Here is a 24,670-nt window from a genome sequence, read left to right on the forward strand (position 1 = left end):
ATAGCAGGTAAATGAGATGGATAAACTAGATCCCTACGTCAGAACATGGGTAGAGCCCCAAAACTAGGCAAGGGGTAAAAGCATGGTTATAAAACAATATATACAGTGTGATACCGTGATGTAAATTTAAAATGTGCTCCATATTATTTACAGATATATTCATATACGTATAGGAAGAATCCCCAAATACAGGACAGTGGGACACCTGGGGATGAAGAGAGGGCACAGGCCTGGGGAAGGTGGGAGGGAGGGGCTGCAGCTGTGTCTGCATGGCCTGCTGTTTTGATCCCTGCCAGTATTTCCCTTTAGGAGGGAAGAAAAGGTCTGAAGCAAATACAATAGTACAGTTTCATTTATCAGCTCTGGGTGGTAGGTACGTAGGTCTTTTGTAGTTTTCTCAGCCTCTGTTGAGAGGGAAAAGTGAAAAAGAAAGGCTCTCAGGCTAGTCAGGTATAAATTAGAATCCTTGTGCTGTACTAGTGTTTTGCAACCTTAAATAAGTTAGTCAACCTCTCTGAAGCCTAGTTTACTCAGCCATAAAATGGCGTGTTGAGGTGGATTTAATAAGGTAACGAGGTCCAGCGTATGATCTGGTGTGTAGCGTTACTAAGAAATGACAGTATAGTTACCTCGTACAGGTAATCGAGGTAACTAACGGGCTAACAGGGACGCCCTGACTTCTAATACGTTGTATTTTGGGACCCTACTTTCCAAGGGCAACATGGCAGTGGTATATGCTTCTCCCTGGGACTGGGACAGAGGTCATGTGATTGAGCAAATGAGGTGTGCATCGCTCAGTTCTGTGGAGTTGATTTTTGAAATCTGAATAGAAAGGGGGATGCCACCTTTGGGGGGGAGTGAATGGGGGAGAAATGTTACGTGGGTGGGTAGCTGCGGCAACAATGTGATTGGCCAATTGCAGTGTCCTTCACACTCAGGTAGGGTTCCCTTGAGCCTCTGATGGTGGCAGGGCTGTGGCTGTTTTCCTCGTTATTAGGTGATGGTAAGACGATCTTTTCCTACAATTAAGGGAAAGGCAGTCTCTGGCCCTTTTCACTGCTGACCAGGATGTGCTTGTTGAAACAGAGACGACCCCCACCCCAGGTCGCTCTGTGTGCTTGGGGTGCTCTGGATGCCAGTGTTTCCCAACTTTCTCCTGCCCAGGACACACAGCTCGCCATTTTTCACCTTGGAGGGTGTCGCTGCCTCACCTCCCAGCACCTCCAGTGCAAACGTGATCTGTGCTCAGCCTTCCCCCTGGGGGTGGTGTCGCTGCCCCCTCCACTTCCAGTCTGAAGTTGGTGCTGAGGAGACCAGGACGTCCTGGAGACAAACCCAGGCGCCTTCTTACTTGACGGGGAAGCAGTGAACTCTCTTGCTCACAAGAAGAAAGAAGGGGGTGATGCGTGCGTCCCCATGTGTGTGAGGGTTGGACAGGCACGGGGACATTGACAAGTGGGGGGAGGAAAACAGAAGATGAAGAAGGTGGTTAAAGGGAGAAAACATCTCCCTACCACGGATGCCTGGTGTTTAAATGTTCCCTAAACTCTGCTTTTTCAGGGAAAAAAGTCTTTCCTGCTGGGAATTTCCTCTGAAAGAAATGACCTTAATTTCCTTTTAAGTCACCACAAATGCCGTTAACTGGACTCACACATAGTATATGTACTTTGACAATTCACTTATTCAGTGAATATTGGTAAAACACCGGCTGTTGGCTCTATCCTCGTGCCCAGTGCTGGGGAGAGGACGGAGCTTGCGAGTGTGGGGCTCTGCGCAGTGTCCTGTCCCCTGGGGAGGCTGATGTGCCCGCCTGGCTGGGGACAGCGCCGTGCAGCTGGCTGATTAAGGGAGACGCAACTAAGTGGGGGTGAGCCTTTGGGGGCTGGTCCCTTCACGCACATCCAGGTTCCCACTGTTACCTCCACCCCTGTAGTTTGGGGTGGGGGGTCAGGGAAGGCCTCGAAGCTTGGGAAGGAACGGGAGGTAGTTAAGTACACATTTCATACCATGTACCATTATAGCCATTTTTAAGTATACAGCTCAGTGGCATTAAGTACAGTCTCTAAGGAAGCTTTTAAAAATTCAAGGTACTTTACAATAATGATTAGGGGGGGCTGTGTCTTCGCTGTGACTCTCCAGGACTCCCCACTTCTGGTCTCACTGCTGCTCCTGGTTCCTTCCTACTTTGACTCTTCATCTCTACCTGCACCCTCATGCGTAGGGTGTGTTGCCACAGAACTTAAGTTCACTTCTGCCAGGAGTGGTCTGGCATCCAGCAGAGCCACTGTCATGTCAAGGACATTCTGTGCATTCTGGGAACCGCATGGGGGAGGCTGGGCTGGTCCTCGCCTCGTTCACCTGGGCCACCTGGGCCGAGACTGTGCCCAGCTGCCTGCCGCTCGGGGCCCACAGGATCCCAGAGTGTTTCCTCGAAAGCACTAACTAAAATGCCTCACACCCAGATCCCCTCCTCTGGTGTACAGATTCAGGCTCACATTGCTTTAGTTAATAGCCGTTCATCGTTACCAGAACTCCGTTAGGGCTTGAGCATGTCAAGTGCTGTAATACCTTCCCAGGGGTTTGCTTTCTACTCGGAGCTCCTGATGTTTGAGGGTGGGGAAAATCTCATTTTAATGAGAATCCAGTGGACGTGGTAGACTTTTTCATGTGATGAATTCTTTCACAGTTTCACTGCTTGGAATCTAGTTGACTTTTCCCCAGACACCGTAGACATTTCTGGTATCTCAGCTCTGAGAGGGGAGAGTACCATGTTTTCCCGAAAATAGGACTGGGTCTTATATTAATTTTTGCTCCAAAAGACGCATTAGGGCTTATGTTCCGCTTAGGTCTTATTTTCGGCGAAACACAGTACTAGCAGGTGGCATCCATTCCCTGGAACACTTTGTCAAAGAGGAACGTATAGTAGGTGTCTTCTTTCTTAACCACCTTTACTTTTGTCTCCCCTTTCCATTTTATCTCCTAAAACAGCTGGCAGTAGAAATGCCCTCCCAGGATGGACCAGGGTGCCCTGGAGTGGCAGTGACATTGGCCGGTCCTTGGCGTCCAGCCAGCTACCCATAAGCCCCTTAGGCTCTAACGGGGCTGCAGCCCTATTTTCATGAGCAAACTTTGTCCTTAACTGGAACAGAGGCGACTCCAATCTCCCAGGCAGGAAGCAGTGGTTTGGTCGGCTGTCCATGAGAGCACATGATGCTCTGGAAAGCAGTGGGGCCCAGGGTATGATTCATTCCGGGGCCGGGAAGGGGGGCGCATGGAAAACAATGTCTGTCTTTAAGCTCCGGGAACCAGGAAAAAGAGCTGGAAATGTGAGTAATATATAATTTTACTAAAATTAACCAGTGAGTTCTTCAGATGTTTTCTTTCTGTGTTTTTCACCGTCTTCGTCTGATCCATGGTGCCCTGCCGCGTCATGGTTTTGGTTGACTGCTTTTCTGGTTCGTGTCCCCCAGAGTCCCTTCTCCCACCCCCCACCCCCACGTGGTGTGGGCACAGAGCGTGTCTTCAGCAGCCCAGGTGGCGGCTGTGGGTGGAGCAGGGCCCGTCTCCTCCTTCCTTCCATTAGCTAGATGCCCTCGGGCAGCTCACCCCGTCGTTGGGCATCGCTTTCCCCTCGAGCTGGTTATGGGTCCCCAGGCCTCCGGAGGCTCAGCCGAGTTAGTGCCACATAGACGTGTGTGAGAGATGGGTGGGCTGTGTGGGTGTCCTGGTGCCTCTGCCACTGGGGGTGCTTGAGGCTGCTCCTTTCCTCCACCTCCACCTCCACCCGGGGTTAGTCCTCATCCTTTGACGCTCTCCAGCCTTCTTCCGGCTTCTCTGGCACCTGCCTCACCTCAGCCCTGAGAACACAGGGCTGTGTCTTACTTTCTGTGACTGTCGCAAAGTAGGGCTCAGTTAACACTGGTTGCGTAAACTGTAGTCTGAATTGGCCAGAGGAGAATTCTGACTGAGAAGCTCACAAATCCATCCCCGGCTTTGCCTCGTTCCTTAGTGGCCTTCAGAAACCTCCTGGGTGAGGGGGATTGTGTCAGGGAAGCAACTTACACATCTTGTCAAACGTTAAAGTTTATTTTATCCACATTTGGAAGAAAACTTGATACTGAAGATGAACATGTGTGCCGGCAGTATAGTCTTTTCATACACTGATGAATTGTAGATGTAACAATAAATATCCATGTAGGTAAAAGCCAGTTTATCCCGGGTTTGATTGGCCTGAAGTCTGTCGAGGGGAACGCCCACCTCACATCTGCACTGCAGTCATACTGGTGTTTGCGATCACGACCCCTGAGGCAGTCACTGGACAGACTTGTGATGTCTAATGAATCATTACAGGACGAGGAAATTATGGACAGGCTGGGTTTAGAATTAAGGTGGGGTTTTTATCTTAGTTATCATGTGTGCGTATGTGTGTATGTATTTGAAAATCACATATATGGGACATTTCATCTAGACCATTTGACCAAAATATATTCTTCCATGTTACCTTTTTTTTTTTAATATTGTTGGGGAATATTGGGGAACAGTGTGTTTCTCCAGGGCCCGTCAGCTCCAAGTCTTTGTCCTTCAATCTTAGTTGCAGGAGGCACAGCCCACCATCCCATGAGGGAATTGAACCAGCAACCTTGTTGTTGGGAGCACGCGCTCTAACCAACTGAGCCATTGGGCCACCCCCCCACATTGTTATCTTAATGGGCTGAAAATTTATTCTCTAATTGCTTTTAAATCATTCTGTAGAGTCAACCAGAGAATAAAAGGGGGAAAACATCCATAAATTAAATGCTGTGCCTTATGCAGTCAGTTACTTACCTTGCAATTGATAAACTAAGTGATAAACTAAGCTTGGCGCTGATTTGCTTCCACTCATGTTCACGGTCACCTGCACGGTGCCAGCACGGTTGCTTATGTTTCTGTCGTGCTCAGTCCTCGTTTAAACCCCTCTGAGGTGGATCTTCCTGTGTCCACACTTGCGTCTGGGGCCTTGCAAGTCCTGCCAGGTCTCCTGCTCTTTCCACTGAGCCCCTAAGGGCATCTGAGTCGGGGCACATTCCACATCTGAAGGGTGTGAACTCCCCTGCAGGCGGCTCCTCACCCCTCACCTCTCCATGATCCTGCCCACGCACAGTTCCACCACCGCAGTGCCTTGCTTTCCTTACCCGGTCAGCCATGTAGTGTCTCTTCATTCACTCACAGTGACATGGGCCTGCCGTGCTAGGCAGTGAGGGCGTGGGATGAGCTGGGCTCTGTGCACTCTTGGAAGTCCTGGGGGGCTCTGGGGAGGCACGTAGATAAAGACATTAAATAGCGGTGTGGTGGGTTCTCTAGTCAGTAAAGGTTTGCAAGGGGCACTTTGGGGTCTAAAGCTACGGGCACAGTTGGCTGTGTGTGTGTGTGTGGGGCGCCACACAGAAATATATACAGTCACAGAGGCACGAAGTGGCGTGTCTTATTTGAGGAATGGCAAGTAGACTGTTGTTAACTACAGAGCACAGCTCTTGGTGGCATGGAACCCAGACGAGGGTGGACAGGTGGTCAGAGTCGGAGGGGGAAGGGCCTGGGAGGCCCCTGAAGATGGTGCTGAGCTGCTGACAGTTACAACGAAGGGCTTGATGTGGTCGGATCTGCTTTATGAAAAGATTGCACTGAAATGAAAACAAGTAAAACAGGAAATCTGAATAGGTTGGTAGATTGTCTTGGTGTCAATGGCCTAATTTTACAAGATGTCACCATTGGGGGAAACTGAGTACAGGATACATGGGATCTATTTCTCTTCCCCCCCTTTTTTAATATTAAATTTATTGGGGTTACAGGGATCTATTTCTTATAACTACACATGAGTACAATTTAAAAGGGCATACCTGCCTCTCTGTCTCTCTGTCACACACACTTCTGTGTGTGTGTATATAAAATACTAAATGAAATTTTATCGCATTCAGCCAGTCGAGAAGGCAGCAGGCTGTGCTGCTTTCTCTGGGTTTCTTTCTTAGCACGCCAGCCCAGGCTTCTGTGCTGTATAACAGGATAATAACTTGTCTGCTGAGCAAACAGGATGACTGTTGTGAACTCGGAGAGGAATTTGCATTTCTTAAAGAAAAGTCACTGACATCATTATCTACCACCGTTTTTGGTAAACGACTTGCTCCTTCCGTGTGGGAAAAAAAATTGCTCTGGCAGCAGGAGAACATGGTAAATTCAAGGGGCTGAGATTAGAGGCAGAAAGAACCCCTGGAATAAGCGGAGAAAAGGAAGGACCAGAGCCGAGTCCATAACCGTGTTCGTGGTCTTCTGTGGGTCACGTCTTAGCGTTTGCTGGGCTGTGTCATTCTTTAATAGATGCAACTTACAGTGTTGCCTCGACTAGATCCATCGTATGGTGGGTGGGCTGGTGGTTACCTTCCATCCATGTCCCACACAGACCTGGCGCTGAGCACACAAGCAAGGCCTTCGTGAGCACCGGTCGATGGACTGTCCTGATGCGGGTGACTCGGGCTGGTGTTTTCTGGAGGGAGGAGCTGCACGCTGGCTCTGCACTCCCCAGGCAAGCCTGAGCGTGTGCACCCCATTAGCCCGAGCTAACGCGACTGCTGCTCGGCCAGTGACACGACTAGGAGTCTTGCTTCCGTCGTCTGAAAAGAGGGTAGTTATGGCATCTTGTTAGTGCTGTTGGGAAGATTGAGGCAACGCATGGCAGTGGCATCTTGGAGCAGGCCCCGGCACACAGAAGCATTTGGTTACTTTTGGGTCATCCTCATCGTCTATAGCCTCCTAAATGGCAGGTCCTTGTCACACCCAGCTGAGCCTGAGCACCTAGGTTAGCGCTCTAGACCCTGAGCGTGGAGTTCATTGGAAGTGCTCAGATGGGCCCGTGAGCTGCATGGACAGGCTGCCAAACGGACCTTGCTGATGCTGCTTCCTCCTGGCTCCAAGGGCCTGTGGTCACACTGACCCGGGTTAGCGTCCTGGCGCAGTTCACCCGTCGGTCAGCTACATACATGACTTGAACCTCAGAAAGTGGGGGTGATGCTGCTGCAATATTTACCCACAGCAAGGTGCAGCAGTCAAGGAAACAATCCGTGTGAAGTGCTTGGCACATGTGGCCATAGCCCCTTCGCCATTCACAAGACGCCAGGCTGCCCCCCTGAGTGCCGGCCCCTCTTTTTCAGGACCAAGACGGCCAACGGCGACGGCCGGGGAGGCCCCCGGGAGCGGAGCCGCAGCCCCCTTGAACGGGCCGTGGCCCCCACCATGAGCCTGCGCGGCGGCCACCTGTACGCGTCCCTCCCCAGCCTCAGCGTGGAGCAGCCCCTCGCACTGACCAAGAACAGCGTGGATGCTAGCAGGCCGGCCGGCATCTCGCCCACACTGACCCCGGGGGAGCGGCAGCAGGTGGGTTTGTCCAGTGGGGTTTGGGCTGGTGGCAGTGGGGCGGGGGCAGGGGGGCGCCCGCAGAGGCCATGAGGGACGCAGTGGGAGACATGGCGAGCGACTCCATCCTCAGCCTTGGCCCTGCGCGTGGCACGGGGAGGGGGGGTGGCGGCGGGAGGGACCCTTTTGCCGGACACCACCTCCCATGTTAGTTCCTGCCTGGGCCTCACCTCTTAGGACGAACGGCCGTGGATGAGACGTTTAATGTCTTTGGGGTTTTGTTGTTTTGCACAGCGAGGTTAATGGAGATTAGGTGTGTTTCCAGCAGTCTTCCTGATAGAAACAGGAGCAGTGTAAGAACCCGCATGGCAGCCCTGCACTTACCCATTGTAAGGACGAGGTTCAACGTCAGGTGGTTTTGCTTTGGGCGGAATCCTATAAAGTCATGGTCACGCTGGTTATTGGCTCATGCTGTTCAGAAACCTGTGATTGGCAGGTAGGGATTTTCTTATTCAAGAAAAATAAAATTAGTTACTACTTAATAAACACAGTTTGTGTAGTAGAAAAAAATTCCTTGAAAATGGGGTTCCTGGGGAAACATATAATAAAAGGAGGCATTAGCATTGAGGTTTTGAACCATCATGTGAGCCCGTGGCTTTTCTCTCTGAATCTCTGGGGCTGTGACCTAATAGGTCCTCAGTCAGTGTTGGCTTAAGACTGACGGACAGCGAGCAGGGGAGGTGCTGTGGGCAGCAGGGGGCTGGGGCTGAGCTCCTGGTCTCGCCGGTGCCCCCCCCAGTGTGCACGCCACTGACACTCTGGTCTCACTGCGCGCTGCTGGGCTTCTGACAGCTGCTCCACCGGGCCCGCCTGCGCCCAGTCCCGCCAGCGCTGCCTGGCACGTTCTGGTCTGGTGAGAACGACTCCATGGGGCAGGCCCGGGTGTTGGGAAAGGTGTACTGTGCCTGTGATTCCCAGTCAAGCTGAGGAGCAGTTGCGTTTCCTACCTTGGGGCGCGACATCATGATCCCGTTTATTTCCTTCATTCATTTAACAAAACTGATAGTCACCTACTGTGTGCAAGGGAGTAAGCTCGAAGCCAGTCAAGCAAGATGTGGGCACTCACAGTTTCAGTCTGGAGGAGACCGGTAATCAAATAACTATGGTATTTTAACTATTTATGTATCAATAAACAGCCGCTTACTCTGACAAGAACAGGGGGCTGAGTTATTGCCCTTCATGTATTGAACATTTCCCAGCGCTGACCATGCCCTGGGCGCTCTGTAAAGCTCTGGTGGTACAGAGAGATGTGTGCAGAGCAGCCGTTCAGCCTGGAAGGAGCTCACGTCTGGTCAGGGAAATGGCTGTGTGAGGAGAGGACAGTGATCCAGCATGACGGGTCACAGTGGAGGTGATTTAAGCAGCATTAAAGGAGTTTACTTCTACAAAGCAGGGAATTCAGCCCTCTGGCTACTGCCACTGCTGTGGGGCAGCCCTCGGAGGAGAAGGGAGCAGCCCTCGGAGGAGACGGGAGGTAGCTGGGACTGCAGTACCCTGGGAAGTCGCATCTCTAAGCCCGCGGTGGCCGCAAGGCAGAGTAGGGTGTGCCCTGCCTACCCTTTAGCTTCTACAAAGGCTTTTGCAGATCTTCTGCTTGGTTTTTGATCACAGTTGTTTTGGGAAAAGTGTACCACTGGACAGTGACCTGGTAGTCTTTGCCATCGTCTCCACAGCCCTACCCTACTGCAGCAGAGAATCCCTGTGGGACTGGACAGCAGGTTTTCTAGGAGTGAGAACCTTGAATTCCCACCCATGTTCTTAGGGGAGTCCTGGCCAATGGCCGTGGAACAAGCCGACAGCTTTCCTAGGATGGGCACAGTGGCTCTGGCTTCCCCAGAATGGAGGCCACTGACCTAAGCTTTAATTCAAGGTTGGGATTGGTGGGGAAAGGTTATCAGCCTGTCCTTCCACCTGGACTGCTGGTCAACACATGTTTCATTCACATAGTAACTGTTCATCAGGCTCCTTCCTGTGTAAGCGTGGCCTGGCCTGGCCGTCTGCTCTAACCTGAGCTGCTGCTCATTTACTGAGTTCTGTGCCAGGTACTGCGCCGAGGACAGATGGGAGCCCCAGTCTATTCATCAGCGGCTCCGTCACCCACCGTTTCTGGGAGCTGGGTTTTATTTGTGAGCTGTCAGGGTGGCTGTTGTGGGAAGTGTGCATGTCATTGCGTAGCTCTGAGCAGGGGAAATGACAGTGGGGAGGGGGCTTCCTGGGGCAACAGCAGAGCTGTGTGTGGCAGGCAGGCAGGACAGGCTGTGCAGGGCGGACGGTGGAAAATGTGACTCAGCGCTCTGGGAACCGGGACAGGAAAGTTCCCAGAGAGGCATGTCTGGGGAGGCTGCAGAGAGTGTCACCCCACTTTAGGTTTTGGTGATGGCAGCTCTGAGGGTATAGAGTGTGTTAAAGAAAGGTACAAAAATACCAAGAGGGTGGTCCCGAGGCCAGTGGCAAACAAGGAGAGACAGGATAGGATTACATAGTAGAACCCAAGGCACAGCGACCATCAGATTGTTGTCTTTTCCTAGGGCAGCCGGAGTGGGTGAGGCTAGGGGTGAAGGGAACATGAGTGACAGATTCCCATCCTGGCCCTGCCGCTAATTTGCTATGTAATCTCTAGCTGGTTACCCATTTCTGCCCTGTTTTCCCCATCTGGAAAATTACGGTGTTGGGCCACGTGGGCTCACAAGCACCTGCCATCTGGTGCTTGTTCCAGGTGGATACGTGGCACCAAAGCCCAGGTGGCACTCAGCCAGTCGGGGGGAGAGGCTGGAACCTGAGCTCGGAAGACTTAGGTGGTGTATATCCCAGGCCCTGACCGTCCGCGGTGTGCACTTCCCCTCGGGCCAGGTCAGGAGGTGTCCCCGAGATGAGCCAGTACCAGGGCCACAGTTGGGATCTCTTCACAGCGTCCCCATATCCCCACGTTTACCGGCCGTCCTGCCCTCATTCCCTCCTGGAGTGGCCTTTTCCTTCCCGCCTTTGGACAGCATTGACTGTATTCTTCAGCTTCCCTGAGTCCATTCTGTGACACTTTGCATTTCCTCACCTTCCATGACCCCTCCCCCAAGCATGTCCCCACTTGCCGACATTTGCGTTGGTCAGGACTCTGGTTGCAAGGAACAGAAACCAGCCCAAACTGCTTTAAGCACAAAAGGAAGTTTTATTGGGAGGGTCATGGGTACAGCAGGCTTAGGAAGGAAGGGCCCTGCCTGGTGGAGCTGGAGAGGACACAGGACTCTCCTTCCTTTGGCTCTGTGCCTGTCCAGGTCTCTCGTCCTCTCCTCTCTCTGCTTAGAGACCCACAAGTCCAGCGTGGTGAGTACCACAGCTCCTGAGATCAACCTGAATCTTTTACCGAGTCTGCCTTAATAGTTGGTCCCCAGCCTGGGTTAGTTTTCCAGCCTGGCCAAGGGGCCGAGTCACTTATGAACATGGCCGCCTTCGCCCCACGTCATGGATGGAGAGGGCGGGGAGGGGAGGAGGTCCTGGGCGCAGGGATCCGATAGACCCTTTAGGAAGTGGGCTCCAAGCTGCAGGCTGGCCTCCAGGTGCAGTGTGAGCAGCATCCGAGGAGCAGGGCTCCCGCATGCGGCCAGGGCCAGGCTCCCACACCCCTCATCCCAGGCGGTCCTCCAGCCCTGTCTCCAGTTACTGTTCTTCCTGTTTCGCGCTCGGACAAACGGAAGCTCAGTGTGGTGCAAGCCCTTGCCTCTGAGGTCCTACCTGAGGAGTGGAGAGTGGCACTCCCTGAGGTCTAGTCTACCTGGCCTCAAAGCCACGTTCTCTCCTCAGGCCATCGTGTCCACAGTGAGTGTCACGTCGACTCCTGTGGTGGCTCCATCCCCATTGCTGATGTGTTGTGCTATTGATAAAACCCTGAACTCTTGGATATGCTGCTGCTAAGCTCCACCTTCTCCGTCTTAGACGTGTAGAATTTCTTATAGACCTCACACCCTTGTGTTTAATCCCAGTTCATACCAGTAGACCCAGATCTTCATCACAGAATGTGTTCTTGTCATTCCTGTGCATTTCCCGTCGTAGGAAGGTTTGATGGGAAGCCTTTTGTGTTATCTGTATAAGGAAAGCCGGGGAGACGAGCCTGATTCCCCTCTGTTGACACTTCTTTCGTCATTGGGCCCTTTGGGGTGACCCTTCAACTAGCCCCTCACGTGTAGTCTTGGAACTCAGTGCACGTCCTTGCCCGTCTTGCCCTCGGGGCGCGCAGGAGATGCCTTTCCTGGCTGGAATGTGAGGAAGCCCAGCTGGGTTCACAGATACTTCCTGGCCTGGATATGGCACCAGGGTGGGGGTGCAGAAATCCTCTGGTGCCTGCTCTGATGTGTGCGTGTTCTCGAGGAAGGGGCAGGTGCTGGCGTGTTACAGGCGCACCTGGAATGGCTGATTTCCTTGCTGAATGGGGGAGGGGGTATCACAAAAGGCTTCACAGAGATGGTATTTGAACAGGGTTTTAAAGGAAGGGTGGAGTTTGCCAGGCAGTGTGCTGGTTATGGGGAAGGCGACAGTCGGCAGAGTGGAATTCATACATTTAATATGTATTTTCTGCATTTCTGTCTCCATCATTTGTGTGGTCATAATGGAAACCAACTTGAGCTGGTTTGGCTTCAGCAGAAACTGAATGTATGCTGGAAGGGTACTGGGATTGCTCAGAGAACCCCTGGGGTACAATGGCACATAGGCAGGACCGCCGCTCTGGGGACCTCAACCATAGGAGCTGTGGAGGCTCCTCACACACCCTGGGAGGCTCCCTCGCTCTGGAATCACTGTTATTTTATCCTGCGGCAATTTGACCAATGATGAAGTAGGAGGCGGCAGAGGGGCTGGGCTTTGATTTGCTTTGGTCAGGAGGGGCTTCAGGATGGGCTCACAGAGCGGTGGGGGGTGCTGGTGAGGCCCCTGCATGGAGGAGCTGGGGTCCAATAGATGGGGGATTTGGGTGCTAAGATGGCTGGTGGCACTTGGCTCTCCAGGCAGGACGAGTGCCCGGCCGTGGTGTGGGAGGGGCGGGGAGGTGGTCGGCCGCCCTCAGAGGTGGCAGGTTTTCTAAGGACCTGGTGGGGAAGCAGAACTCTCCTTTCTGTTTGCAAGCCTGAGCTCATGCCAGCCTCCCTTCTCTCCCCAGAACCGGCCTTCCGTGATCACCTGTGCCTCTGCCAGTGCTCGCAACTGCAACCTCTCCCACTGCCCCATCGCACACAGTGGCTGTGTGGCAGGGCCGGCCAGCTACCGGAGGGCCCCGAGCTGTAAGTGTCCCTGGGGAGAGGGGACAGCCAGGTGGGCTTGGGCTCCCTCAGTCAACATGACTTCAACTGGAGTGTGCTTCCTTCTGTCTCATGCTGTAGATGGGACCATCTAGCCCCTGGAGTTTATTGGTAATTGAGGCTGAACAAGTGGGTTTTATTTGAGCACATTTACAGCGAGCATTGTTTCTGGGGTAGGTGGGAAGGGCAGAAGAAACACATCAGCCCTGATCTCTAGATCTCTCTTGTTGGCAGAACAAGGGGCTCTACCATCACTTAATGCCACATTCTCTCTGAACTCGTAGCTAGCTCAGGGCGACAGGCACGTTGCCAGGTTACAGGTTCAGAGAGGTGAGCTGCCCTAGTGCTCGGTTACGCTGCCTGGAGGTGGGCCTTCTGTCCCCAGATCTCAGCCCTGACTGCTGTCCTGCTCCCTTGCAGCCACCACCACCTGTGACCCTGTGGTGGAGGAGCATTTCCGCAGGAGCTTGGGCAAGAACTACAAGGAGCCGGAGCCAGCGCCCAACTCCGTGTCCATCACGGGCTCCGTGGACGACCACTTTGCCAAAGCCCTGGGAGACACGTGGCTTCAGATCAAGGCGGCCAAGGACGGCGCGTCCAGCAGCCCTGAGTCGGCCTCACGCAGGGGCCAGCCTGCCAGCCCCTCTGCCCACATGGTCAGCCACAGTCACTCCCCGTCTGTGGTCTCCTGAAGGGAGCTCCACCCTCGAACAAGACGTCGATCTGCATGGTTTGCCTGAGCTTCGAACAGTCAGTCAGTGCTTAAAAAATGGAAAAACAAAAAAAATCGTGGGAGTGGGGTGGGGGGGAAGGGAAGGGATGGTTTATTCGCAAAAACCATGTCGTTGGGATTTTTGTTGTTTTTGTACTTGCTTGGTATGTGTACGCCAGGGCCCTCGAACATGATAGCAGGAATGGCGTGTGGAACATCTGTCATGTAGCATCCTAACTTCCTGCCTCAGTTACCAAAGAAACCTCTGATGCAGGTCTGCTGCCCTGACAGGGCCAGGACTCCACGGCACGCGCTTTCTCGGTCACAAGCCATGACGGTGGTGACCCAAACGCTTTGTGCTTTTCCATTTGCTTCTCGAGACCGGGGTGAGTGTGGCTTAGCTCCCGTGGCTTGTTCGGTGCAGCCCACATGTGTGCGCTTGTGTGTGTGCGTCTACTTGAAGAGAACTGTCGTGTCTGATTTGCACTATTGGAGGAGGACTAGAGTTGCCTGCCTGACAACTTTATGTGAGATGCTAGAACTCGGAGGGCAAACTGCTGAAAAACAAAGGGTTTAAGGATGACATTTCTGACCATTTGTGTGTTTTTTGTTGTTTTTTAATTTTAGACAAAACAGCTTTTTGGAAGGGGAAGTCTCATACAGGTTATAGGTCTTTCTCTCTAGATTTCAGGTGCTTGCAACTGGACTGCAGATTACCAATCACGGGCATTTTACTTTTCCTAAACACTGCAGTTTGTTAGACTAGAGCTGAGGCTTGGAGGTGCCGTAGTGCTTTAAATGTGATGCATGTTTTAAATGGAGAAAAATAGCTGGTTTCTATTAATTGTATAGACAGCAAACACAAACCTTAATACTTGGCTAGCTTCTGTTCAGAATTAGTTTATTTTTGTCAGTTACAGTCCTAGATACACTTACTGCTGGTACAGTTGTACTCTAAGATTGGTATTTGATATTCACGTTACTCCCAGGTGGTGTGGGGCTAGCCGGCCCCTGGAGACGGGCGGTTGAGTCCATCGGTCCGCCGTGGGGTCGGACGCTGGAGTTTGTGCTAAAGGCTGACGGCATCATTATTGTGTTGCGTCCCTGCCTGCTCATTACTAGCTCCCAGGGAGTTGGGATTTGTGTCTTCAGCTTCCCTCCATGCAGAAACTGCTCCCTTTAACTCTCTTGGCTGAACAGCAGATTACTGACAATCTGTGATACGGTATTTTGTATGCTTCCTCGTACGCTGGGGCCAAGGCAGTATACATTCCTCTGACTTTATACAGTTATTACTGCATTTATTATCATTTGCTATAGTAATAGCTACTAACTAGACATTAGGAGAAGAAAGCATGACGGACACAGCTGTGGGTGTTCAGTAGCTGATCTTTTTGGTAATTGCATGTGTCGACCCCCCTGATCCTCCACTGGGCTACATTCCAGCCTCGCCCACCAGAGGGCTTAGGAAGTCACCTGGCCAGGTGACATGGGCGTGACCACTTCACCTGCAAGGCATTGTGGACTCATGGGAACCCTCGGGGCTGCCTTTCAGTGAGAAAAATACAGGTTAACTGGTTCATTTGGAAAATTGGCACCAGGTAAAAAGGTCGGAGAATTTGCTCTTGCTGTGGTCACGGGGTGGCTGCTGGTCTTTGAAAAGCGAAAGAAAAGCCCTTCTCCTCTCTCCCCCTGCACACATTTCACTCCCACTTAACTGGGCTTCCAGGCTTTCGCATCCAGGCCCCTATATTTTCTGTAGGAAGAATCGTTGAGAACACTTTTTTTATATAGGTAACTTTAAGACCATCATTACGCTGTGCGTAAAGAATGTACAGAGAAATTTGTAGGTATTTTTTGAAGAACAATTAATTTGTTAATGATATGTAGCTATTTAATTTTTCCCTTTCCTATTGTAATCATTCATATTTTTTTTTGTTTGGAAAAAAAAGTTGATCTTTTTTTTTTGTCGTAGATTTGTCTGTAAAAGTGCAGGAACACAGTTATTCTATGAGAACACTGCATCTGCCTTAATAGCCACTAGTTTGTTATTGCTACAGGCTACTGAGCATTGCCACAGGAAAACAACCCACTGCCGGGGGCTCTGTGGGGGTGGCTCCTCAGCCAGCTCTCTGTCAGCCAACGGGGGCATCGCTTTGGGAGGGGACGGTGGCGCTGATAGCCAGGTCCCTGGTGCACTGACCTATCTGGGATAGGCAGTACCCCGGAGGGGCCTCGCGCAGACAGGGAACAGGAAACCAAACCCTTTACCGGGAAAGGACCCAGTCCCTGGCTCTGGAAGGGCGCCGTGAGCTGCTCACAGAGCCAGCCCATCTGCAGTGCGTCGCACAGTTCTCTCCGTGTTTGTAAATCTGTAATATACCATTCTCTGTGGCCTGCTTTTTTTGTGGAAGAAGAAGGAAAAAAAAGGTTTGGCAGGCCATCTTTTTTTTGTACTTAAAAGTAGCCTTAAGAACAATAATAAAGTGCTCTTAAACCACGGACTGTGTGTGTGCCCCTGGGCGTCCTGGAGTGACAGAGCTGGACCTTTGCTTATGTAAGGCGGAAGGGGGCGTGGTGCGCAGGGCGTTGCACCCGTCTACAGAGGCGCCCCTATCTAAGCCCCACATAGGATGGAAAACTGGGATGTTAATTCTACATGGAAGCCTCATTTACAACCTGACCACCAGAAATCCTACTCTGGTAAGAGTCTGCCTCAGACTCCATTTGACAGTGGTTCCAGGCCTGAGCCTAAAGATGATACCAGAAGGATCAAAAGTGTGGAAAGGGTACCTCCTCTCGCCTGGGTTTCCATGTCAACCTCTGTGGGTGTCAGAGACTTGCAAACCCAGGATAAAGAAGAAAATCAGTCTGAGCCTGAGTAACACATGGCAGAGCCCATCTGAATGAACCCTTGCTGCCTGCTGGACGCCTGGCCACAGACAGAGGCAGGCAGGCAGACACACACACACACACACATACACCCACCCACCCACCCACAGAGGCAGGCAAAGACACACACACACACACACACACCCCCACACACCCACACCCACCCACCCACCCATGCTGGTGTGAGGGCCTCCCAGTCACCGACGCGGAGGGAGCAGCCTCACTTGGCTGCGGGAGCGTGGTGTCCGGGAGGGCATGGGGTGTGCCATGTCCCCCACAGTGGTCTGTAGGACCTGCTTTCTCACGTCCCCATTTAGTCTGTGCTGGGCCAACTCCTCCCAGCCTGCACGGCCACCCCATGAGGGCCAAGGCGGAAAGGATCCGGGGAGCTTGCCTCTCAAACACTGTGACAACGAGAAAAAAGAACTCGTGGAGGGAGCCAAGTCCCAGACAGAGGGCAATGCCACGGTTATTATTGAGCTCAGAACGGGCGGTGTCAGGAATCATGAGAAAGGGAGAATACCAGCAGCTCCTGGGCGGCAGAGGGACGGCCTCGGTCCTCAAGGTACGCAGAGGAGGGATCCAGAAAGGTTGGGGTGGCAGTCCTGCTCCGGCCACTGAGAGCCCGTCAGCAGGCAACCGGGGAGAAGTTGGCCACGCCAGGGTGGGCTGCATCAGATGGTCTCATCGTCACTCATGTCCCAGATCTGTGTGGAGAAAGGGGAGACATTCAGCAGAGCGTTCAGTGGCCCAGTGAGGCCCACGCATGCTCAGGGCTGTGCAGCTGTGACAAGTAAAAGGAACAGTGGCTCCCACTTGCAGGTGACACACTGTGCTTCACAACTCCCTGTTCACTAAGGGAGTGACACCTCCATTTCTTGTATAATGAAACCAAGGCTCAGGACCACGTCACTTGCCCAAGATCTCTCTGCTAAGCGAGCCAGCCGGTGGCCCAGCCGGGGGTGCTGGGGTTTGGCCCAGGGGGATATGGAGGCCTCTTGGCTCGCCAGCCCCAGTCAGGCCCCACTGACTCATTCCTGTGGCTCTAACCACGACCCCCCCAGGTCATCTTGTTTTTAATGGCTTCCTTATTGTCTGGGTACCTCTGGAAGGTAAACTGCCTGAGAGCAGGGACTTGGGCTGCACCTTGCTGAGGGGGGCGCAGGCTGCCTGCGGACACACACTTCCTGCCTCTGCAGGTTCCCACACTGGGCGTCCCGCTCCATGATCATGTGAACTGGGGTCCAGGTGCCAACTGGACGAAAAACCACACATCCAGACGGACGCTAAGGAGCTGGCTGCCCCTGGAGAGGAAGCCCTCGCCTCCCAGCCCCGGGAGACAGCCAGACCCTGCTTCTGTCCGTCCTGTGCGGGTCCTCAGGGAACTTGCGACTTCTGAGTCTGATCTACGGTGGGGGGAGATGTGACTGTGGAGCCCCCCCACACACACAGGAATGGGAGAAAGTGGGGAGAGGCCTGGCCTGGCTGGCCCCAGAGGCCAGCACAGAGGTCCCCCAGCTCCTTGCACCCTGAGCTCCCTGGGGGGCTGGTCCCTGAACTTACGTCTTCAGACTTTCAGAATTCCTAGAATTGGTTGCAAAAGGCCACCTCAATGCTAGCTTAAGAGAAAGAACATCGTGTTTACACGAGGCTGGCCCGGGGAGATGAGGAGGCCCAGCCAAGGTAAATATCAACACCAGCTTGGCTTTCAAAGTCAAGGATGTAGAAAATAAATAGAGAAGGAAATTTCCTCTCCTCAGGACCCAGCAGCCCTGGGCGGGGAGGGCTGGTGGGTGTGCCTCTCACACACCCCCATGTCCCCAACCGTCAGAGGCCACTGGGATGAGACTGCAGTGCCAAGATCCACAGGCCTGCAGGGGCAGAGAGGAGAGTGGAGGAGGTCTGGCAACCTGAGTGGCCAGGCAGGCAGGCCCTGCCCTTCTCCGCCCAGCATCCCTCCCAGCTCATCCTCCGCATGGCCTGAAGGAGACTCCTGGGCCTGCCCCCTGGGCTGGGATTCAGTGGTAGTGGGTGCTGCACCCAGGAGCCCCTGGGCCTGACGCTCCTCATGTTCGGACCATTGAGCAGGGAGACGAGCCACCAGAGGATTTGCCGGCAGAATTCATTCTTTCACTCATTCAGTGAACACACATTTATGGAGCCCCTCCCTGTGCCAGGAGCTGTGCAGACCTGGTGCAAACACTCCTTCACACCTTGCAACAGCCTGTGAGGTACAGACAGAGACAAGCTCAGAGAGGTAAGGCAGTTTGCCTGGGATCACACAGCAAGTAAAGTGCAGCGCTGTGAGCACAGGAGTGGGGGGGAAGGCTGTGTGAACAAATGGCTGCCTGGACTGGCTGAAAGGCTGGGGCAAGCTGCATGAAGGAGGGGGCCTTGGTGGCGGGGGGGGCCCAGTGGCCCGTGGCTCCACAACCTGAGTGGCCAGGCAGGCAGGCCCTGCCCTTCTCTGCCCAGCAGAGGTATGTCACTGAGCAGTGCCCTCTGTGGATGGGCAGACAGGGTGGTTCACAGGAGAGCAGGGCTTTATGGGAAGCCAGGCGTTTCCATCACATTTATCCATTTTACTGGATCTCAGCTATGGGGAAGGGTCCTTGGCATCCAGCCCTGTGTCTACACAGCCAGGGAAGACAGTGGGCCTGACTGTGGGCCTCCCGGGAGGGAGCCTGGGTCTGTCCTGTGCTCCTGGCATTGCCCAGGTGGTGTAGGGGATCGACACTTAAGTCTTGTCCTCTCCTGGACTGTGGGCGGTGGTGGGACGCTACAGAAGGCAGAGGGGTGGACTTTACATAACTGCTCAGGGATTGTCCAGAACGTGTTCCCTGGGCCCTAGGTGGGTTCCTCCACTAGGGCAGCCAGTCCTTCCCATCAGCTGGGCTCAGAGAGGCAGCAGCAGTCTGAATTTTAAACCTCCAGAAACTTAAGCCTTGACAAATACTATATGATCTCACATGCATAATCTAAAAAAGTCCAGCAATCTCACAGAACTAGGGAGTAGATGGGTGGTTGCCGGGGCCTGGGGGAAGTGGAGAGATGGTGAGAGGGCACAACTTCCAGTTACGAGAGTGTGACGTTCTGGGGATGTATGGTATTAAACTGTATAAAACTGTACTGTGTACTTCAAACTGGCTAAGAGAGGAGATCTTAAGTGTTCTCACCGTGCACACGAAAAAGTAACTGTGAGGTGATGGGTGTGTTAATTAACTTGATTGTAGTAATCGTTTTACAGTGTGTATGTGTATTAAATCATCACGTTGTACAACCTAAACATATACAGTTTTTATTATTTGACAGTTATTTCTAAATAGACTGGGGGAGGGAAAGAGACTTAAGCCTTGTCCTCTCCCGGACTGTGGACTCCCAGAGGGGCTGAGATCGGCGCTCCCCGCTGGGTGCGCACAGCATCTGGTGGAGAAGGGGCCCAGAATGGAGGTGGTTTCAATCGGTAAAGATTTTTTAAAATGTTAATACTCAATGCTGGCAAGGATATGGTGAAACACTTGCAGGAGGAGTATAAACCAGTACCTCCTTTTTTTAAAAGAAGAAATTTGAGAATATGCAATACAAAGCTTTAAAAATACCCCTTTAGGAAGGATAATCTCTTCATGGATGATACGCAAGTACACCTAGAAAGCCCAAGAAAACATGCTGACGTGAATACAGACAATAACATTCAGTAATATAGCAAGATATAAAATTAACAAATATTATAGCCTTCCTATATACAAACAACATCCAGTTAGAAAATGTAATAAAAGAGAAGAACCCATTATAAGAGCAATGAAAAAGAAATTACTAGGAACAGACCTAACATGAAAGACACAAAATCTATATGAAGAAAACCTTCAAAACAGTCCTGCAACAGCCTCACAAGAATCGTAAGAAAAGTAAACTGAAACGAATGGGGAAACACCCCTTGTTTTTGCATAGGACGATTCAACATCAATCAAGATGTCAACTTTTCCCAAGTTGACATATAAATTTATCAAGTATCCTTTCTGGAGCTAGACTAGCTGGTTCTAAAGTTTATGTGGAAAAATAAGAATATCTAGGAAAACCTTTCAAAAGGGGCAATGAGGTTCCTCTACTATGTATTTAAACATGTCATAATATCTATAATTAAGAGGGTTATGTCAGCATGAACCTAAACAGATGGGCCAATGGAACAAAATGAATCCAAAAAGAACAAAATAGAATGTCCAAGGACACGTGGAAATTTTCGTATTTTGATGATAAAGATCTGGGGCCTGTGACCGCAACTCATTAGAAAACGGACTGTTTAATATAGATGATATGGGGACACCTGGATAGTCATTTGCAAAAAGATAAAATTGATTCCATGTTTCACACTGTATGTGAGAATCAACTCCAAATGGAACAGACATCTCAATGTGAAAAAAAAAGAAAAATGACACCATACAAATACTAGATGCAAACTTGGGTAAATTGCTTTACAGCTTGGGAGTGGGGAGCCTCTGACCTAAAATCTCTAAGCAATAAAAACTTACACTGGATTATGTAAAAACACGTGTGCAATTTTGCATGGAAAATACACTATAAGTAAAGTAAAAAAGACCACAGACGGGGGGAAAACATTGCAGCATACCATAAAAGGCTAATTTCCCTAATATACAAAGAGTTCTTAAAAATAAAGAAGAGAAAGATCAATGAACTGATATTTAAAAAGCAGGCCAAAGACATAGTTCACAGAAAAAGGCAGGCAGTTGGCCCTTAAACATAACCAAAGGTACTCGACCTTAATCAGAATAAAAGTCATGCTAAAATTTCTTAGAACACAAAAAATACTAGCCAGAAAAGAAAAAATTGGGACTTCAAAAAATCAAAACTTCTTGGGCTGCCAGATGGCTCAGTTGGTTAGACCGCGAGCTCTCAACAACATGGTTGCCGGTTCAATTCCCGCATGGGATGGTGGGCTGTGCCCCCTGCAACTAAGATTGAAAACGGCGACTAGACTTGGAGCTGGGCTGAGCCCTCCACAACTAGATTGAAGTCCAACAACTTGGAGCTAAAGGGCCCTGGAGAAACACACTGTTTCCCAATAAAATTAAAAAAAAAAAAAAATCAAAACTTCTGGTCTCTGAAAGATACCACTATGAAAATGAAAAGGCAAACCACAAACTAGGAGAAAACATCCATACTGTATATAAAAGGACCTGTATCCAAAATATACAGAAAACTCTTACAGCTCAATAAAAGACAACCTGATTTTTTAATAAATGGGCAAAAGATTTGAACAGACACTTCACAAAAGAGGAACGACAATGGCCAGTAAGAACCTGAAAAGAGGTTCAGCATCCTTTGTCTTCAGGGAAATGCAAATCTAAACCACAGAGCGACTGCACACCCCACCTAGAACAGTCAGAATAAAGAGGCTGGGAACTCACATTGCTGCTAGTGGGAACGTCAATTGGCCTAACCCCTCGGGAGAAAGGTCTGGTGACTTACAAAATTAAACATACACTTAAACCATATGACCCAGCCATTCCACTCCTATTTACCCCAAAGAAATGAAAACACATGTCTGCAAGACTTGTGCAAGAATGATCATAGCAGCTTTATTCATAATAGGCACAAACTAGAATCAACCCAAATGTCCATCAACAGGCAAACAGAGAAATTGTGGAATATCCACACAGTGGAGACTTCTCACCATCAAAAGAACAAACCACCGACATGCACAAGTCCACGTATTTCAGAATCCTTACGCTGAGTCAGAGGACCAAACAAAAGACTACATACTGTGTAAACCCATTTATATGGAATTCTAATTCTAATTAAGACTAATCTATGGTGACAGTAGATCATCTGTCACAACTCACTAGATGCTGTGTTTCCCCCAAAACAAGACCTAGCCGGACAATCAGTTCTAATGTGTCTTTTGGAGCAACAATTAATATAAGACTCGGTCTTTTTTTACTATAATAAGACCTAGCTGGACATTTTAAATGAGTGCATTTCATTGTATATAAATCATACCTTAATAAAGCTGATTTTTAAAGAAAGCAACAGAGCATTTTCTCACCTATCTGGCAAAACCCCCAAAGCTTGACAATACCCCGTGAACCTATGGGAAAGCAGTACTGTCCTGCGATGCTGGTGGGGCATTAACAGTACAACCCTGTGAAGGAACATCGGGCTATATCCAACAGAATTACTTTTGTCTTAACTGTTGACCCAGCAAGCTCACTTGTCTCTAAAGACACACCTCCATACATACAAAAGGACATCATTCCCTGCTGCGTGATTTGTTCCAGGAAAAGAAGACTGGAAACAACCCACGTCAGAACCAGCTAATGAAACCATTCACCGCACATCCCGTGGAGCACTGTGGCCCTAAAACAGAAAGAGCTCGATGAACGGATATGGGGCAATTTCCAGCATTTACTTCGTGAAAGAAAAATGCACTGTATCTGACACTGTGTGTGAGAAAAAAAGAGAATAATATTTTAAAATTCTTTTTTAAATTTTGCAAAAATAAACACAAGAATGGTAAAACAGAAATGGATTGAAATGACTACCTATATAGGGGGTGGGTGGCATGGAGAGGGGACTGCTGGGAGCGTACTTTTTAACTTTAGAACCAAGTAAATGTTTTACATATTTTAAAACTGAAACCAAGAAAACCCAAAGCACAGCAACAAAGCAATTAATTGGACTTCATCAAAATTCAAAACTTTTTTTGTGTTTTCAAGGACACATTTAAGAACACAAGAAAGGGAAAAGACAACTCTCAGAGGAAATATCTGTAAATCCTATGTGACAAGGAACGTCATTTACAAATCAGTAATAAGAACCCAATTACAAAGGGGCGAAGGAGTTGAACAGACCTTTGTCCACGAAAGACAGAGATGGCTCAGGAGCATAAAGGCATGGACACGGATCCCTGACCGTTAGGGACCAGGAAAACGCAAAGCCAAAGCACAAGGAGATACCACTTTGTATCCAATGAATGGCTTGAATCAAAAAGTCAGATCATAACAAGTGTTGGTGAACATTTGGAGAGACTGCAACCCTCCTCTCTTGCTGTTGGAAACGTAACATAGTGCCGCCAGTGCACTTTGGACAGCAGACTGGCAGGTCATCAAAAAGTGAGAGTTACCGCGAGGCCCCGCAATCCCACTCCTGGGTGTATCCCCAAGAGAAACGAAAACCTCTGTCCTCATGACAGCTTAGACATGAATGTTCAGAGCACTATTCATAAATAGTCAAAACGTGGAAACAACCCAAATGTCCACCAACTGATGAATGGAAAATGTGGTCTGTCCACATAGCGGGGTATTACTCGGCCAAACACCTGTCTGCACTCAATCTTCTCAGGAGCCCGAGAACCTTACTGTGACAGCCCCCATTGTACAAAGTAGGTAACTCAAGCTCAGGAAATTCTGTAACCTGTCAAGGAGACCTGAAGGAGCTGTTAAGGGGTAGAGGAGAAGCTTTTTCCATTTTATCTCCCAACTTATTGTTCAACATAAATTTTTCCTAAAAGAGAAAAAGGAAGGCCAGTCTGAAGCCTGTTTCCTGGACCAACACTGATGCTGACACACAATGAATGGCCCCCTAGCCAACAGCACACACAGGAACCACGGGCAAGCCCAGGACAGATAAAAGGCCAGGCCAGCCTCCGACCTGTCCTGGCTCTTGGGTCCCCTCTCAGGGGCTGATCCTAAGCTGCCCCGAGACTCGGGACCAACTGGGAGGCCCAGCCCCCAGGGCCAGGGCCCCCCAGCAGTGACGGAATCCACCACTGTGAACCAGGGACTTTGGAACTGCGGGGCTCAGCACAAGTGGCCGGGAGAACGTGCGGCTAGACCCACACGCCCAGAGGGCCTCAAGGTTTCCCTTTCCAGACAGATGGTTTGAGAGGAGCTGCTTGTCATCTAATTTCAAACTTGTGTCCCATTTCTGGACCACACTGCCTAGAGCATGCCATGGACTAAGGTTTGTCTTTTATAAACACTGTAATTATCTTGTGAATGGCACAATTATATTTGTGTGTGTGTTAAAAGTGTTCATTTGTTAAATGTAAACATTTCGAATATACCAGTTTTTGAAACCCAGTTTTGGCATTTCTTTTTTTTTAAATAAAAAATGGAAACATGCAGACCTCCCTGGGCTTCTGAGTGGCCGTGTTCCCCAAGCCTTGCTGGGTCCTCAGGTGGGCTTCCTCCGCTGGGTGGAGACTCCGCTGGGATCCCTGGGAGGAAGGCAGGGCCGTTTCTTTCCCAGGCCGAGGTCCAGGGAACAGGCCCGCCATCCCCAGGTATCCCTGGCCCCGGGCTGCTCTCCTCGGGCCCGCAGCCCTCTG

At 50.7% G+C, this 24,670-nt stretch overlaps 2 protein-coding genes across 6 annotated transcripts in view; one reads left to right on the top strand and one right to left on the bottom strand.

Annotated features, from left to right (window-relative positions):
- VGLL4 (vestigial like family member 4) overlaps positions 1-15,936 on the top strand; it is a 141,297-nt gene extending 125,361 nt beyond the window's left edge. For all 4 annotated transcript variants that reach the window (XM_033132500.1, XM_033132498.1, XM_033132501.1 and 1 more), the window contains 3 exons: positions 7,179-7,401; positions 12,584-12,704; positions 13,143-15,936. In XM_033132500.1, the coding sequence (XP_032988391.1) occupies positions 7,179-7,401; positions 12,584-12,704; positions 13,143-13,414 (616 nt within the window). In that variant the 3' untranslated portion in view covers positions 13,415-15,936. The remainder of the gene's footprint in view (positions 1-7,178; positions 7,402-12,583; positions 12,705-13,142) is intronic.
- A 561-nt stretch (positions 15,937-16,497) lies between these two features.
- Positions 16,498-24,670, bottom strand: part of ATG7 (autophagy related 7) — a 215,687-nt gene continuing 207,514 nt past the window's right edge. For both annotated transcript variants that reach the window (XM_033132876.1, XM_033132877.1), the window contains exon 19: positions 16,498-17,033. In XM_033132876.1, the coding sequence (XP_032988767.1) occupies positions 17,001-17,033 (33 nt within the window). In that variant the 3' untranslated portion in view covers positions 16,498-17,000. The remainder of the gene's footprint in view (positions 17,034-24,670) is intronic.

Source organism: Rhinolophus ferrumequinum, chromosome 17 (genome assembly GCF_004115265.2).
Source record: "Rhinolophus ferrumequinum isolate MPI-CBG mRhiFer1 chromosome 17, mRhiFer1_v1.p, whole genome shotgun sequence".
Taxonomy (NCBI): Eukaryota; Metazoa; Chordata; class Mammalia; order Chiroptera; family Rhinolophidae; genus Rhinolophus; species Rhinolophus ferrumequinum.